Source organism: Pelobates fuscus, chromosome 9 (genome assembly GCF_036172605.1).
Source record: "Pelobates fuscus isolate aPelFus1 chromosome 9, aPelFus1.pri, whole genome shotgun sequence".
In the NCBI taxonomy this organism is placed as follows: Eukaryota; Metazoa; Chordata; class Amphibia; order Anura; family Pelobatidae; genus Pelobates; species Pelobates fuscus.
The window spans coordinates 14,956,127-14,974,399 of record NC_086325.1 but is presented as its reverse complement, the minus strand read 5'-3'; the positions used below and the strand labels follow the sequence as shown (position 1 = coordinate 14,974,399).

The 18,273-nt window shown below is 42.0% G+C and overlaps 1 protein-coding gene across 7 annotated transcripts in view; it reads left to right on the top strand.

Moving 5' to 3' along the window:
- Window positions 1-16,702, top strand: part of RYR1 (ryanodine receptor 1) — a 150,011-nt gene extending 133,309 nt beyond the window's left edge. For all 7 annotated transcript variants that reach the window (XM_063431253.1, XM_063431252.1, XM_063431248.1 and 4 more), the window contains 12 exons: window positions 953-1,177; window positions 7,123-7,253; window positions 7,567-7,609; window positions 7,941-8,071; window positions 8,692-8,752; window positions 9,193-9,339; window positions 9,428-9,562; window positions 11,000-11,156; window positions 11,519-11,583; window positions 13,089-13,189; window positions 13,521-13,572; window positions 15,814-16,702. In XM_063431253.1, the coding sequence (XP_063287323.1) occupies window positions 953-1,177; window positions 7,123-7,253; window positions 7,567-7,609; window positions 7,941-8,071; window positions 8,692-8,752; window positions 9,193-9,339; window positions 9,428-9,562; window positions 11,000-11,156; window positions 11,519-11,583; window positions 13,089-13,189; window positions 13,521-13,572; window positions 15,814-15,909 (1,344 nt within the window). In that variant the 3' untranslated portion in view covers window positions 15,910-16,702. The remainder of the gene's footprint in view (window positions 1-952; window positions 1,178-7,122; window positions 7,254-7,566; window positions 7,610-7,940; window positions 8,072-8,691; window positions 8,753-9,192; window positions 9,340-9,427; window positions 9,563-10,999; window positions 11,157-11,518; window positions 11,584-13,088; window positions 13,190-13,520; window positions 13,573-15,813) is intronic.
- Window positions 16,703-18,273: the final 1,571 nt, after the last annotated feature.

Below are 18,273 nucleotides of genomic sequence, written 5' to 3'. Positions count from 1 at the left end.
AACCCCTCCTATTACTCCATATAACCCTCCCTATAACCCCTCCTATTACTTCATATAACCCTCCCTATAACCCCTCCTATTACTTCATATAACTCTCTATAACGTCTCCTATTACTCCATATAACCTCTCCCTATAACTCCTCCTATTACTCCATATAACCTCTCCCTATAACTCCTCCTATTACTCCATATAACCTCTCCCTATAACTCATCCTATTACTCCATATAACCTTTCCCTATAACTCCTTCTATTACTTCCTATAACCCCTCCTATTACTCCATATAACCCTCCCTATAACTCCTCCTATTACTCCATATAACCCTCCCTATAACTCCTCCTATTACTCCATATAACCCTCCCTATAACTCCTCCTATTACTCCATATAACCCTCCTATTACTTCCTATAACCCCTCCTATTACTTCATATAACCTTTCCTATAACTCCTCCTATTACTCCAAATAACCTTTTCCTATAACTCATCCTATTACTCCATATAACCCTCCCTATAACCCCTCCTATTACCTCATATAACCCTCCCTATAACCCCTCCTATTACTTCATATAATCCTACCTATAACCCCTCCCATTACTTCATATAGTCCTACCTATAACTCCTCCTATTACTTCCTATAACCCCTCCCATTACTTCATATAACCCTCCCTATAACTCCTCCTATTACTTCCTATAACCCCTCCCATTACTTCATATAACCCTCCCTATAACTCCTCCTATTACTCCAAATAACTCCTTCTATTACTCCCTGTAACTCCTCCTATTACTCCATATAACCCTCCCTATAACTCCTCCTATTACTCCATATAACCTTTCCTATAACCCCTCCTATTACTCCATATAACCCTCCCACTTACCCCCTCCTATTATTACACTTTCTTACATATATTGTGGTTATTAGCTTCCATAATCCTTAGTTTACTTTTCCTTTATTAGGTATCTGATTCCCCACAAGGTGAGGATGACTTTGAAGGCTCAGGGATGGAGGAAGAGTTGACCGTTTTAGATGATGGGGGAGGAGAGGAAGAGGATGAAGAGGAAAGCATGGTGTACTTTTTCTTGGAGGAAAATACAGGATACATGCAGCCGACCCTAAACATTCTGTCAATAGTCCATACCCTCATTTCTTTTCTGTGCATTATTGGTTATAACTGTCTCAAGGTGAGCGTCTTATCAACGTCTGTTTGTTTTATCCCGGAGGGCAGCGTTTTCTAACATCATTGTTCCCAAAGTTTCCATTCAGCCTTATGTAATATCACCGTCCCCGAACTCTCCATTCAGCCTTTACTTAATACAATATACAACTTCCACCTATTCACCGTGGAAATAAGCTAATCAATTAACTTTTGGATACTCTGCCTCGCCTCAAGTTACCTCCCAAAATGGTAACCATATGCAGGCTAGTATGAAATACAAACAAAATAGGGATCCAGCTGGTATCACTGAAACATATAAATAAAATACAAGATAGTATAATACTGTTGTAGCCTCTCAATCGCCCAACACTTAATGGTATCGCTCACAGATTAGTTGTTAAAAGCAAGCCCTCAGGGTGCCTCCCCTACAGTTATGGGGGGTATATCCAACGGTATATCCAACGGTAGTTTCAATCCGGATACCAGGAAGATCACAAACTCCAAATGGTATGGATGTACAAAAATATTTATTGGCATAAATTTCTAAAATAATATTATTAGAAAAATGGTCCTACGCATTTCGTTCATTTCAGGGAACTTCCACGGGGGGGGGGGGGGGGGGGGGGGGGAAGGTTGTAATAATGTCCATGGAATATTATTTGAAAGATAGTAACAATATTTTGAGGGAATCAAAGACATAAAAAATTGGATAAAGATCCTACTATATTGTTTAATTATCAACTAAAACAACTATTAATAAAAGCAAAAATTAATTAAGCTATTTCCCCAAAAAACTTAAATTTTCTATTTAATGAATATCCCACGATCCCAATTTTTTATTTTATCCCCAAAATTCATAAAAATCTCCATACCCTACCAGGCAGGCCTATCATTAGTAGGATAGATTCCATTACTGCAAACCTATCTTTTTGTTGATTCATATTTGCAACCATATGCTCAAAATGCCCTGTCATATACTTAAGACACCAGATCATTTTTACAGGAAGTTCAAAACCTGGAGTGGCATGATGAATACAGTTGGGCCACGCTGGACGTGGCATCGCTGTATAGTCATTAGCCATCGCCTAGGACTTGAGGCTATAGAATTTTTTTTATGAGTCAGGACCAGAGTATGTCAGATTACATGAAAACATTTATTTTAATGGCAGTACAATTCATTTTGGAACATAATTATTTTTTCTTTAAATGGTGTTTTTATTTGCAGACCACTGGGACCACCACGGGCACCAGGTTTTCCCCCAGTTATGCCAAAACCTACATGAGGACATGGGAAGATCTGTTCGTGTGGTCTAGTCATGATTGGTTGGGAAGCCTGGTGCTATGGCGGAGGTTTATAGACAACGTTTTGATCATTTGGAGGGGGCCTCACTCCTCATTTCAATCATTTGTAGAATATTTAAATTCAAACGAATATAACCTGAGGTTTTCACCAATTTGGAATAAAAAAAAGAAATCAATGTTTTGGACATTACTCTATTTTGTGAGGAGAGAGAAATAAAAACAAAATGCTTTTTTAAACCCACAGATGGGAACAGTTACGTCCACAAAAAAAGCTGTCACCATCAACCGTGGTTGAAAGGGATAGCGAAGGGACCACTAACAAGAGTGAGGTGTAACTGTTCCCATATACAGGGAGTGCAGAATTATTAGGCAAGTTGTATTTTTGAGGATTAATTTTATTATTGAACAACAACCATGTTCTCAATGAACCCAAAAAACTCATTAATATCAAAGCTGAATATTTTTGGAAGTCGTTTTTAGTTTGTTTTTAGTTATAGCTATTTTAGGGGGATATCTGTGTGTGCAGGTGACTATTACTGTGCATAATTATTAGGCAACTTAACCAAAAACAAATATATACCCATTTCAATTATTTATTTTTACCAGTGAAACCAATATAACATCTCAACATTCACAAATATACATTTCTGACATTCAAAAACATAACAAAAACAAATCAGTGACCAATATAGCCACCTTTCTTTGCAAGGACACTCAAAAGCCTGCCATCCATGGATTCTGTCAGTGTTTTGATCTGTTCACCATCAACATTGCGTGCAGCAGCAACCACAGCCTCCCAGACACTGTTCAGAGAGATGTACTGTTTTCCCTCCTTGTAAATCTCACATTTGATGATGGACCACAGGTTCTCAATGGGGTTCAGATCAGGTGAACAAGGAGGCCATGTCATTAGATTTTCTTCTTTTATACCCTTTCTTGCCAGCCACGCTGTGGAGTACTTGGACGCGTGTGATGGAGCATTGTCCTGCATGAAAATAATGTTTTTCTTGAAGGATGCAGACTTATTCCTATACCACTGCTTGAAGAAGGTGTCTTCCAGAAACTGGCAGTAGGACTGGGAGTTGAGCTTGACTCCATCCTCAACCCGAAAAGGCCCCACAAGCTCATCTTTGATGATACCAGCCCAAACCAGTACTCCACCTCCACCTTGCTGGCGTCTGAGTCGGACTGGAGCTTTCTGCCCTTTACCAATCCATCTATCTGGCCCATCAAGACTCACTCTCATTTCATCAGTCCATAAAACCTTAGAAAAATCAGTCTTGAGATATTTCTTGGCCCAGTCTTGACGTTTCAGCTTGTGTGTCTTGTTCAGTGGTGGTCGTCTTTCAGCCTTTCTTACATTGGCCATGTCTCTGAGTATTGCACACCTTGTGCTTTTGGGCACTCCAGTGATGTTGCAGCTCTGAAATATGGCCAAACTGGTGGCAAGTGGCATCTTGGCAGCTGCACGCTTGACTTTTCTCAGTTCATGGGCAGTTATTTTGCGCCTTGGTTTCTCCACACGCTTCTTGCGACCCTGTTGACTATTTTGAATGAAACGCTTGATTGTTCGATGATCACGCTTCAGAAGCTTTGCAATTTTAAGAGTGCTGCATCCCTCTGCAAGATATCTCACTATTTTTGACTTTTCTGAGCCTGTCAAGTCCTTATTTTGACCCATTTTGCCAAAGGAAAGGAAGTTGCCTAATAATTATGCACACCTGATATAGGGTGTTGATGTCATTAGACCACACCCCTTCTCATTACAGAGATGCACATCACTTAATATGCTTAATTGGTAGTAGGCTTTCGAGCCTATACAGCTTGGAGTAAGACACCATGCATAAAGAGGATGATGTGGTCAAAATACTCATTTGCCTAATAATTCTGCACTCCCTGTACAAGATTTTACACAACAGGCACAGCATATTAAAAACAAACTGGTCAAAAAGGGTTATAATAAAAACACCATTGAAAAATAAATTAGAGTTATGTCAGGTATAGAAAGGAATGAATTATTAATGGATAATCAGAACCCGAAAAGTATGGGATATCAATTTCGCAGTGCATTCGTTACTCAATACAATACAGATCACTGGAAGATCAAAAAAGTCTACAAAAATATTGGCCTATGTTATTAGAGGATCCAATATTAGGAAAAACATAAAAAAAAAAAAAATAATAATTTTTAAGACAAATAAAAATTTAAAGAATTATTTGCCCCCAGCTATGCCATCAAACAAATGAAAAAATTTAACCAAGGAGACAAGGGCTTCAAAGGGTGTAATAGATGCAATGCACGTTTAACAACAACTCTGGGTAAGAGCTCCCAGTTCACTAGTAAAGCAACTGGCCAGACTTTTCCCATCAAAGGATCACTATAGGGTCAGGAACAAAAACATGTATTCCTGTCCCTAATGTGTTAAAACCACAATCTAGCCCCCCTGGGCCCCTCATGCCTCCATAAATATAGAAAAATCTTACTGTATTCAAGCCTGAAGCTGTAAATCTGCATGCTGTTTGTCTCAGAAAAACAAGCAGTCTGCTGACACCATCAGAAGTGGTAGCCTGATCCAATCACAATGCTTCCCAATAGGATTGGCTGAGACAGACAAAGAGGCAGATCAGGGGCAGAGCCAGCATGATTCAAACACAGCCCTGGCCAATCAGCATCTCCTCATAGCGATAAATTGAATCAATGAATCTTTATGAGGAACGTTCAGTGTCTGCCTGCAGAGGGAGGAGATACTGAATGTTTGGATGCATGCTAGGCAGCCATGACCCAGGAAGGCTCTCAGACAGCCATCTGAGGAGTGGCCAGTGAAGTGATCACTAGGTTGTAATGTAAACACTGCATTTTCTCTGAAAAGACAGTGTTTACAGCAAAAAGCCTGAAGGTAATGATTCTACTCACCAGAACAAATTCAATAAGCTGTAGTTGTTCTGGTGACTATAGTGTCCCTTTAAGGCCAGTATTGGCTGCCTCACGGACTATGTGGTGTATTTACTGCAGTGTCCGTGTGGAAAGCAGTACATAGTACTAAAAGAGCCTTTAAAATTAGAGCAATGGAACATATCAATAATATTAAAAAGGGACTAATTTCTCACTCAGTACCAGTCCATTGTAACTCTTGCCCAGCTTTTAAATTAAAAGATCTAACCTGTGTGGGCATAGAGAGAATCTCGCCACATTTGAGAGGGGGAAATAGGGACAAGAAACTGGCCCAAAGGGAAACATTTTGGATTCACAAATTGCAAACATTAACCCCCATAGGACTTAATGTGGATATAGATATGGTATGTTTCTTGCATTAATCTAGACGCCCTTCAGGCTTAAAATAAGCTGGAGATAATCGTGTAGGGGTCGAAAATGTTGTAACAATATATGTAGCACTTTTTTAAAGAACCAAATGTATGAAACTTTGGTCTTTAAAGTGAAATAGTTAAATTAGTTTAGCCTCAATTTAATTTTGTAAGATAAACACAATTGTAGGTCGATATATAACGAATAGAAATCTGTAGTGACAACTATTATGTCTCCCTATGTAGATAGTAGGATCAGGGAGCAGCTCCTACGCGCCTATTAGGCGCTGCTCCCTGATCCTACTATCTACATCCATCGTACCACCAGAAAAGAAGAGACTCTGGTTTTTGGGAAGTTTCAGCAGCCACATACTACAACTGCAAGTACTGATATTCCACCTACCCCTCTATTATGTCTCTCTCTCCACATGAAACCGGAACCAATGACCAATTGTGTTGAGAGCAATTGACTATATCACAGTACCCCTGGCGACCACCAGAGGGCGATTAAAGAAAATTAGAAATAGACTGTAATGGAACGCACGGCCATATTAGATGGTCTAAACGATGGAACGCACGGAAGTGCGTCATCATAGGAAGACGTTCTTTTTACCGCTCATCATCTACCGGCAAATACAAACAGCTGAGGAAGGGGAGTATATGAGCTGTCTGCCGACTGATTACTTATCCAATCACAGGAGAACATGGAAGAACGCCCACCACATCACCAATGGACTTTCAGGATTCACCTTATTTAAGGGGACTACAGGGAGGGAGGTATCAGGCTTGTTTGTATACTTGATTGTATATTTGATTTTATTGCAATTTTTATAACATTGGTCCCTGAGGGGAACAAAACACGTAGGACCGTTTTTCTAATGATATTATTTTAGAAATTTATGGCAATAAATATTTTTGAACATCCATACCATTTGGAGTTTGATCTTTCTGGTATACGGATTGGAACTACCATTGGCAGTGGGATATACCCCCATAACCATAGGGGAGGCACCCTGAGGGCTCGCTTTTAACAACTAATCTGTGAGTGAAACCATTATGCGTTGGGCGATTGAGAGGCTACGACAGTATTCTACTATGTTGTATTTTATTTATATGTTTCAGTGATACCAGCTGGATCCCTATTTTGTTTGTATTTCATACTAGCCTTTACTTAATGACTTGTTCGTGTTCCAAGACAACAAGGTGTAAACAGACTGTAGACAAACACCAATTGATTGCTCCCACATGTCTATTAAATTGAAAAAAGATTATTTATAGGGCTCCGACATCTTTTACAGCTACAACCCTTTCCCATGCAATGAGCGTGGAGTGATGCACATCTAACACAACTGTTACATACTGCAGGTTCCTCTGGTCATTTTTAAGCGTGAGAAGGAATTGGCTCGTAAACTTGAGTTTGATGGAGTTTACATCACTGAACAGCCAGAAGATGATGACATTAAGGGTCAATGGGATCGCTTGGTCTTGAATACACCGTGAGTAACCAGAAGGCGGAGAATGAATGTATATGGTGCAGAACTATAGGGACAGGACAACGGTAGGCTGATTGTTAGACACATTGTATCTTAGCCTTGGATACACACAAAAAAAGTAAAACAAAGTCAGCTATTGCCACTCGTAATGCCTTCTCATTATTGACATCCATTTCATATCTTACATGACAACTCCTGGGTAGATGAGTTTCTGATTATGAAGAGTTACGTGGAGAACCATCATGACGTGTCAGGATTTGAGAAGTTGTTGGAGAAAGTGGAGATTAATCTTTTTATATTTTCTTTTGTAATGCAGATCATTTCCGTCTAATTACTGGGACAAGTTTGTGAAAAGAAAGGTAATATTTTCTGAACAGTCAATGTATAGTTTAGAAATAGATTCCATAATTAAAGAATTGAATATTCTGAGGAAGTAGTTTGTTTGTTTGTTTTCCTGGCAGGAGGTGAAAGACTGGGGGTTTTAAGAACATTTAGTCCACACACAGCAATCATTATGTTTCTCTTCAAAATGTGGAATTTTTTAGATTTTCTTTTTTTTGTTTGGTAACTTTCTGTGGACAGTCATGATTTGTCACTAGCCAGAAATTCTCTGAATTCATTTTAGAGATGTCTGTTTTCTGTAATTATTGATATATATTGTATAAATAATATATGTTTCCTTGTATTTAGGTGCTAGATAAATATGGTGATATTTATGGCCGTGAGAGGATAGCTGAACTGTTAGGCATGGACCTTGCCAGTCTTGAGATCAGCTCTCAAAATGAGAAGAAACCTAAACCAGACAATTCCATGCTGACTTGGTGTGTTTATATCTACAGAACTTTCTTTTAGAGCCTACTCTCTCCAGAGCATGTCCTCCTGTCTCCGAGCTACCTCTCTCAGGCGCATGTCCTCCTATCTTAGATGCCTCCTCTCTCAGGCGCATGTCCTCCTGTCTCAGAGCCTCCTCTCTCAGGCGCATGTCCTCCTGTCTCAGAGCCTCTTCTCTCAGGCGCATGTCCTCTCTCAGGCGCATGCCCTCCTGTCTCAGAGCCTCTTCTCTCCAGCAACTGTCCTCCTGTCTCCAAACCTTATCTCTCTGATGCATGTCCTCCTCTCTCTGAGGCACTCCTTTCCAGCACATTTACTAATGGCTCTGAGCACTCCCTCCAGCACATCCTCCTGTCTCTAAACCTCCTCTCTCCAGCATATGTCCACCTGTCTCTGAGCGCAGGACATGTTCTCCTGTCTCAGAGCTTCCTCTCTCCAGTGCATGTCCTCCTGTCTCTCACTCTGGCACATGTCCTGTCTCAGAGCTTTCTCTCTCCGGTGCATGTCCTCTTGTCTCTGAGCATCTCACTCCGGCACATGTCATCCTGTCTTTGACAATCCTTCCTCCAGTGCACCAGCTAACTGGTATATTTATATTTCCCACCAATAGGATAACAGCCATTGACATAAAGTACCAGATCTGGAAATTTGGAGTGGTTTTCACTGATAATGTAAGTGACAGAGATAGTGTGAGGAAGATAAAGGTTGTGTATAGATCAAACTCAGACTGTTAGTGGTTAATAATGGATACATTCATTATACAGCTAATGTTGTGTAATTAAGGTGTGATATGTGGAGTCCTGTCTTGATTTTAAGAACACGTGTTATTTGTGTAGGGGATAGGGGATATTGAAAGATGCAAAAGGAACATTTTATAGATATAATAAATATCTCCATTACATACTAACTTTTGCTGGTAAAATTACAGAATTTTTTTTTTACACAATCTCTTGCATGAGTTTTTGTCAGTTTGCTTTTAACTGTGAAAAAGCTGGGGATGATCAATCAATGTGAATAGTACGTATTTACAGAGAATCGATGAATGGAGTAGATTATAGGTTTGATAGGGGAGTTATCCAGTTACTCAGAACCAGCTCTCTCCTCTCTACAGTCATTCCTTTATCTGGTTTGGTACCTTGTCATGTCACTGCTCGGACACTACAACAATTTCTTCTTTGCTGCCCACTTGCTGGACATTGCCATGGGCGTGAAGACACTCCGCACTATCCTGTCCTCTGTCACACACAATGGCAAACAGGTGAGAAGCTCCCACGACCAAACATGGCTTCCTCTTTCTGTACTCTGCCTCTATGCCTCTCCCACTCTCACCATTCTCTCTCTCACAGCTAATGATGACGGTCGGTCTTCTTGCGGTGATCGTATATCTTTACACAGTGGTTGCCTTCAACTTCTTCCGAAAATTTTACAACAAAAGTGAAGATGAAGATGAGCCAGACATGAAGTGTGACGACATGATGACTGTAAGAAGGTCTTCTCTCTATATACCATGTCCCTGTCTGCTGGTAGCTTCCATTCAAGTCATGAGAGAAACTCTTTATACAGAGACTGAGCCACAACTTAAAGGACCACTATGGGCACCCAGACCACTTCAGCTCAATGGATGCCAGGTCCCCCAGGTTTTAACCCTTCAGATGTAAATATAGCAGTTTCAGAGAAACTGCTATATTTACACTGCAGGGTTAATCCAGCCTCTAGTGGCTGTCTCCCTGACAGCCACTAGAGGCTGCTTCTGCGATTCTCACTGTGAAAATCACATTGAACTCACGCAGCTGGAGTTCAGATCACCATAGGAAAGCATTGAGTAATGCTTTCTTGTAGGTGGTTGGAATGCGCGCGCGGCTCTGGCCGTGCATGCGCATTCGGCTTCACTCGGGAGCTGACGTCGGCGGGGGAGGAGAGGTCACCAGCATCGAGGGAGCCCAGCACTGGATTAAGGTAAGGTTTTAACTCCTTAAGCCCAGCGGGAGGGGGGCTGTAAAGGATCCTGCTATCCGTGCAGCGCCGATCCTTGTAGCGTCTCCCGAAATCCAAGCTGAAAAGAGTGAAGTAGTGATTATAGCTCCCAATTCCCTAAACATGAGTCGAGACTTCATGAAGGGGTAAAACGAATGTGTTTATTGATGGCCAAACTCAGCCCTTTTATGATGGTCTCCCAGCAAGGGAACTCCCACATGGGACCTTGTGGAAGACTGTAACAAAATATGCAGAACCAATCAGTATACAGTACAATTCTTATACACACCCACAGGAAGAGTGTAACCCCTCCTCTGTATCCTGGAGATATTTAAGTGGTTGCAGAGAACCTAATTATCTCCGGGCAGAGAGAAACATGTGCTTTTTACCTTTTAACAAAACTGTATTAAAATCAATAACTCATGTTTCGCTGAACGAAGTCCCCATGTTCCACACACCCCCAGATAGCTTGGATCTGAGCGCATATTATAGGCGAATAGCGCTCAGATCCCACGAACACAGTTCTCAATAACGTTGAGTAAAGTTTAAGTTCACCAGCTGTAATGGAAGTTAAACTGCACAAGCCCACATACGAGTGTAACAGGGGAAATGTACAATCCAAGCAAGTAAGGCGAATTATGTGATCCAGAGACAGAGGGCTCTGTCCTAAGTGCCTTAAGACCCCATGACTTAAAGGGCCAGCATCCCAGGGTAAGAGGCTAGCAATCCGGCTCCTCCAAGAGATAGGGGGGCAGGGCAGTTTGTCACATGCAGACCCAGTGACAAAAGCCATTTTGTCACTGGGGCGGATCCCTTTAATGTCTGCTTGTTTTCATTGATATATATATTTTTTTTCTCTTCTACTGATTGTCAGTTTGTCTGCTTAATAGATAATTATGTGACAGATAGTTTTGTTTAAACCCACCTTCCTTCACTCTGTATAGTGTTATCTGTTCCATATGTACGTCGGGGTGCGTGCTGGTGGGGGTATCGGAGATGAAATCGAAGACCCAGCTGGAGATGAATATGAACTTTATCGCGTCATCTTTGACATCACTTTCTTCTTCTTTGTCATCGTCATCCTGCTGGCAATCATTCAAGGTATCAGTATAATAAATGTAAGGTACCCAGTATAATAAACGCCTGGTACGCGGTATAATAAACGCAAGGTACGCAGTATAATAAACGCAAGGTATCAGTATAATAAACGCAAGGTATGCAGTATAATAAACGCAAGGTACGCAGTATAATAAACGCAAGGTACGCAGTATAATAAACGCAAGGTACGCAGTATAATAAACGCAAGGTACCCAGTATAATAAATGCAAGGTACGCCGTATAATAAATTATCCTATGTTGATAAATCCCTTTCAGGCTTTAAGTGAGCACCCTGTGCTGTGCCGTAGTCTGGAACTGGGAGGAACGCTTGACTCGGTCCGCATACTCATTCTCTTTCTCCACAGGTTTAATCATTGATGCCTTTGGAGAGCTGAGAGATCAGCAGGAGCAAGTGAAGGAGGACATGGAGGTGAGTTTAAAGTCAGCATGTTGTCTTTCATTCATTTTGTGTATTCATAGGCACCATTTCTATATCTTAACTCATTATTGATGCCCTTCTTAATGTATCAACTAACTCATCCATTCTCCCCACGTGTGTCTTCCTAAATACAGTTTATCTGCCCCTTCACCGTACTATATATAAGGCCTTTTATAAGGCCTGCAGCTGTAAGGTACGGACTGACATGGAGAAGATATTCAACCAGATTTTAATTTTATTTATTACTGGTATTTATAGAGCGCCAACAGATTCCGCAGCGCTGTACAATTATTGCAGAACGTACAATATACACAGGCAAATACAAGAGGTAGAGAGGGCCCTGCCTGTAAGCTGATATCTAGCCATTGGAGCTCTTTATACAAAGTGCTTGGCTAGATGGCCCGTGAGCTTACAATCTAAAGGATACAATGGGGATTTGAGACAAGAGGTAGCAGGGGAAATTTGGAGGTGACAGAGAGAAGCAGCTGTTCGTAAAATACAAAAGGGAATGAAGAGGTAATTGAGTGAGTATCTCAAACAGCTGATGGAACATGCTATATATTTAGGGGTAACCTGGGTGGGCGGGAAGTGGTGAGAAACAAATGCACAGCTTCACTGAGTTGGAGTGTGAGATGAGGCCTGAGAGTGGTAGGATTTTCAGCAGGATGTAAAATGCACAGCTTCACTGAGTTGGAGTGTGAGATGAGGCCTGAGAGTGGTAGGATTTTCAGCAGGATGTAAAATGCACAGCTTCACTGAGTTGGAGTGTTACTAGATTATTACTTTACTATAATGATATTGTTACATATAGTTTACTACTGTAATAGTTTGTACTTGATGTTACATGTAGTTATTAATAATCTTGCTGATAGAAGTTTGATTGGCAAATACTTACTTGTTTATAACAAAGTGCTAGCCTGCTCCATCTCCCCCCCCCCTCTTGCTTACCACTTCCAGCTGTAGTTCCTTTTAAGTAACTGTTTTTTATCTCTCTTCCTTAGCCCCAAATCATCATTAATCCCAGCTACAAGGCCTTTTAATTTTACTTGGCTCTGCCCACCCTGGTTCCTTCTTACTATACAGCATGCTCTTCCAGCTGTTTGGAACCATAGCCAATCACCTCCTTATTACCTTCACATGCTGTCAGCTGCTGCAGTTATACCATTATCTCTCTGCTATCACATACAAATTCCTCTGCTACCTCTTGTTTCATCTCCCCACTTCAACCTGTAGATTGTAAGCTCACGGGCAGGGCCCTCTACCTGTTGTATCGGTCTGTTCTTATTGTTTTGTCTTTCCCAATTGTACAGCGCTGCGGAATATGTTGGCGCTTTATAAATGCCAGTAATAAATAAATATATAAGGTAAGGTGAAGGGGCAGTTATAGTTTTACTTCACATAACTATATTTAATTGTCCCCTTGGTCTCTCCTCTATCTAATCCTGACTCCATTATCTTCCTTCCCTTCTTCTCTTTCTGTCTCCATTCTCTCCTAGACTAAATGTTTTATCTGTGGAATTGGCAGTGATTACTTCGATACGACTCCGCATGGATTTGAGACTCACACGTTGGAAGAGCATAACTTGGCCAATTACATGTGAGTCCTATGGTTGTAGGGGGCAGTTGAGGCCATTTTGTCCTGTATAGATCAGAGGACACCTGAATATGATGGACAGCAGAGGTCACTGGGTAATGAGGAAGATCAGAGGTTGCTGAGATTTACATTTTTGTATTATTGATTCCTAGTACCGTACATATTTAATTTATCACTAGTGATTATTCTGACATTTATATATGGTAGAACCAAATGTCATTGCCAATTTATAAACCTGGACCATTCGTTATGAACCTCGTGCCCTTGGTGACAGAGTGACTTGTTTTAGTTGGTGAACGACCAAGGTTTGACCTCAATGTTCCTCCTCTTCCAGGTTCTTCCTCATGTATCTGATTAACAAGGATGAGACGGAACACACGGGGCAGGTAAGCGAATTGCAGGCCGAGTATGAGTGAGGGATACATTTATTTTAATTATGTAATAGATCTTATGTAGCACTCTAATGCATTTATACAAAAAGAACAGCGGTAATTAAACCGACAGATTGCAATATAATTAGAATATTTGAATCCGCATCAGATATGATCACAATCTGTTAGATAATCGTTTCAAATGATTTATCTAAAGACGTCACCATTAAAGTCTCTGGTACTTTTATTGTAGATAAATCATTTGAAAAGTTTTTTTACAAAATACCGTATATACTCGAGTATAAGCCGACCCGAATATAAGCCGAGGCCCCTAATTTTATCCCAAAAAACTGGGAAAACTTATTGACTCGAGTATAAGACTAGGGTGGGAAATGCAGCAGCTACTGGTAAATTTCTAAATAAAATTAGATCCTAAAAAAAATATATTAATTGAATATTTATTTACAGTGTGTGTATAATGAATGCAGTGTGTGCGTATGTGTGTGTGTATGAGTGCAGCGTGTGTGTATGAGTGCAGTGTGTGTATGAGTGCAGTGTGTGTGTGTATGAGTGCAGTGTGTGTGTGCATGAATGCAGTGTGTGTGTGCATGAATGCAGAGTGTGTGTGCATGAATGCAGTGTGTGAATGCAGTGTGTGCAGGGCCGGTGCAAGGATATTTGCCGCCGTAGGCAAAACATTTTTTGCCGCCCCCTCCCCCCCCATATGTCCTGACTTCCCCTCCTCCTCCCTCAGTGGTCCTTACCTCCCCACCCCCGTGTTCCTTCACTCCCCCCCCCAGTGGTCCTGACTCACCCCTCCCCTAGTGGTCCTTACCCTCCCCTCCCCTAGTGGTCCTTACTTCCCCCTCCCCTCCCCTAGTGGTCCTTATCCCACCCCCTACCTCTCATAGTGGTCCTCATCCCCCTTCTCCCTCCCATAGTGTTCCTTATCCCCCCCATCCCTCCCATAGTGGTCCATATACCCCCCCCCCCCTCCCTCCCATAATGGTCCTTATACCCCCCTCCCTCCCATAGTGGTCCTTATACCCCCCTCCCTCCCATAGTGGTCCTTATCCCCCCCTCCCTCCCATAGTGGTCCTTATCCCCCCCCTCCCTCCCATAGTGGTCCTTATCCCCCCTCCCTCCCATAGTGGTCCTTATCCCCCCCTCCCTCCCATAGTGGTCCTTATCCCCCCCTCCCTCCCATAGTGGTCCTTATCCCCCCCCTCCCTCCCATAGTGGTCCTTATCCCCCCCCTCCCTCCCATAGTGGTCCTTATCCCCCCCCTCCCTCCCATAGTGGTCCTTATCCCCCCCCTCCCTCCCATAGTGGTCCTTATCCCCCCCCTCCCTCCCATAGTGGTCCTTATCCCCCCCCTCCCTCCCATAGTGGTCCTTATCCCCCCCTCCCTCCCATAGTGGTCCTTACCCCCCCCCCCTCCCTCCCATAGTGGTCCTTATACCCCTTTTTTTTTTATTATTAATTTTTTTTTATTATTTTATTTCTTATTTTATTTATATATTTTTTTTTCGTCCCCCCTCCCTGCTTGATATATGGCAGGGAGGGGGGCTCTCCTTCCCTGGTGGTCCAGCATTGGTAGTTCAGTGGGGGGGAGAGGGGGGCTGGCAGAGCTGTACTTACCTTTCCTGCAGCTCCTGTCAGCTCTCTCCTCCTCCGCGCGGTCTGTGCAGCTCCCTCTGTCAGCTCCCAGTGTAAGTCTCGCGAGAGCTGCGGCTCTCGCGAGACTTACACTGGGAGCTGACCGAGGTGCTGAACGGACGGCGCGGAGGAGGAGAGAGCTGACAGGAGCTGCAGGAAAGGTAAGTACAGCTCTGCCAGCCCCCCTCTCCCCCCAGTCTGTATTATGGCAATGCAAATTGCCATAATACAGACTCTGACTCGAGTATAAGCCGAGTTGGAGTTTTTCTGCCCAAAAAATGGGCTGAAAAACTCGGCTTATACTCGAGTATATACGGTAGAATAATTTCGGATGCGGATTCAGATGAATTAAGTCTAGACAGCCGATAGCTTACGTTGCATGTCTCTGTGGTCGCTCAGTGGCAGATTTCAGAAGTGACGCAATGAGATGAATGACTTAGATGGTCTTTATAGTCACGCATACTAGGAATGATTTTAATGTTAGCGCTGTCTGGCTCCCTGATAACCGTGAGGCGTAGCTGGTAAGAGGCATTATGGGATTTGTAGTCTACAGCAGCAGAGTTTCAGATGCGACACTGATGCCAGTTTTTCCTGTAGGAGTCCTACGTCTGGAAGATGTACCAGGAGCGCTGCTGGGATTTCTTCCCAGTTGGAGACTGTTTCAGGAAGACGTATGAAGATCAGCTGGGATAATGATATCCGATGGAACGCCTGCCGTTAACGCGCCTTGCGGTGCGCATTCTGTGATACAAGACTGCGAGAGCAGATCATCGCAACTTAATTATCCAGTGACTTCTGCAGCGTTTTCGCTCTTTGCTACTGAAATTTCACACGCTGAGCTATAAAGTTTTTGCAATCATGAGAACTTTGCAGAGCATTGCACACAATGACGATTCCTGCAGAACCTTGTAGATTTACAGAGCAACTCAACGTGCAGCGCGTTCTACCTTTACAGCGGAGACAGAGCACCTTAAACTAGCGAATACAATCTGTGTCGTCATTAGCCTCAGCTCAAGAAACTGGGTCAGGTTGTTTCACTGCCAGGGGTTCAGGGACGTGTGCTTTTAACTCTATCACTGCCGAAAACGTAATAACGTCCACGCCTTGCTCAAACTTGTAGAACGTTACACGTCTCCCTGACTCCTTATTGATCTATTGAAATTTACACTCGCTGTACAAGAGGCCTCGATACTGTGCAGCAATCAAAGGGTTAACAAGTCACCCTTGTCACTTTAAAGCAATAAATCTGAAAGACTTTCAAAGAATGACACAAGAATAAACACTTAGATCCCGCCGCTGCCCAGATTTCTAATTTATAGGGAAAATAAATATTTATTTTAGATGGACGTAAAGAATATCCATTTTGCCTTAGAGAGATCCTAGGATAAGACCGTGTCATTGTCTTACATTAATTGCACAAATGATTGAATTTTACGTTTCTGAAATTAAAGTAAAAGGTCTAAAAATCTTGCTGAAATAATCAAAATGGCTATTTGTATTGTCTTGTCTTAGCATTCGATGATGTCATTAGTGAGTTCTGATCGGGATGTTGATTCAGTGATCCATTGAGTTACAAATAGGAAAAGGCAAAATCAGAGCCTCCTTCCTGATTGGCTGTTTTTATCATTTAAATACTATAGTGGGTACCGCTGAGTTCTCAGGTTTCTTTTAGAATTAATGTGTGCGCATTCAGGAAGCAATTCTTACTCCGATTCAATGGGAAAAGATGAATTATGAAACACACGTATACCGGTACAAACACACATTCATTAAATTGGAAAATGTAGGGAATTAACAAGGGACATTTTTGAAAGAAAAAAAAGGCAGAGGTGGATTTTCCCAATTCCACTATTTTTGGCCAAAATTTGTAATTCCCGTATGCGTTATGCAATTATTGAAAATCCTTACAGTTAATTTTTTTCACATTTTAATGTTTTGTTTGGATGGTACCTACATTTACATTTGGATGGTACCTGGCACCTACATTTTAATTTATGATCTGAAAGCGGAAACAGAATAAAAAACAAGACTTGGGACCTTTTAAGATTTTAACCTGTGAGCGAGGCCTCAGATTTTGAGGTTGTCAATAGAGACAAGGAGCGATGATCTGTTTTGACGAAGTGCCTTCATTCTAGGGTCCTGTCTGAGGAACCCGATGTGGCTGTCTTTAAGGGTGGCTTGAAATTATTTAGGAGTTTATTGAATAAATGAGTCACAGTGAGCTGACGAATAACTGGAAAAATGATCCCAAATCGGTGGAATTTCATTTACCAACCTGGTTATTATTGTGGCCTGAATTGTTAAAGTTGGTAATTAACTGTGCACAATGTATTCTACTTTCCTAGCTGCCATATTTCCATTTGAATCTGTAACTACAAAATTTCCTACCCTTTAACATAACTCTACAAGATCTGAGAATGGGTTACTGCAGCTTTAAACACCTCTGTTCCTGCTGTGTAATTGTAGGACATCAGAGAATTTTATTAATGACACGGAGGCGAGTATTATGCTATCTCTTTCCTACTTTATTCCTCAGCAGCAAAGAGAAAATATAACTGAAAGAGAAAAATATGTAAAATATGAATAATATATAACAGATACAACCAGATCTGCCTAGTAACAGGGCAGCCAATCAGCTTCTAGGAACAGTCCATAAATGTCTTGCTATGTACTTCCTCTTTCTTTGCTGCTGTCCTCAGACCAGCTAAGTATAATTTTACCTCCTGTTAATTTGAGCTTATTGCTGTTACCAGGGTTGTTTACACTGTTTTAGCATATTGCTTGTTTATTTGATTTTCTGTTTATGATATTCTGTGTGTTTTTCTTAGTTATTTTACTTGTGTTTGGTGTATTTTGCTTCCCCTGCGCTGTACCCGGTTTCCCTGCCTGTGCTGTACTTTTCATAGCACAGACAGGGGTCCGCGGTTAGCAGGGGAAGTTTCTCCTGGAGCTTCATTGCTCCCTGGTTTCCCCTCCCTTCCCTCGTGGCCGCGTGTGCGACCGCGTTATCAGCGTGTTCCACACGCTCCCCGGCCATTGGCGGGGGAGGAGCTTTGG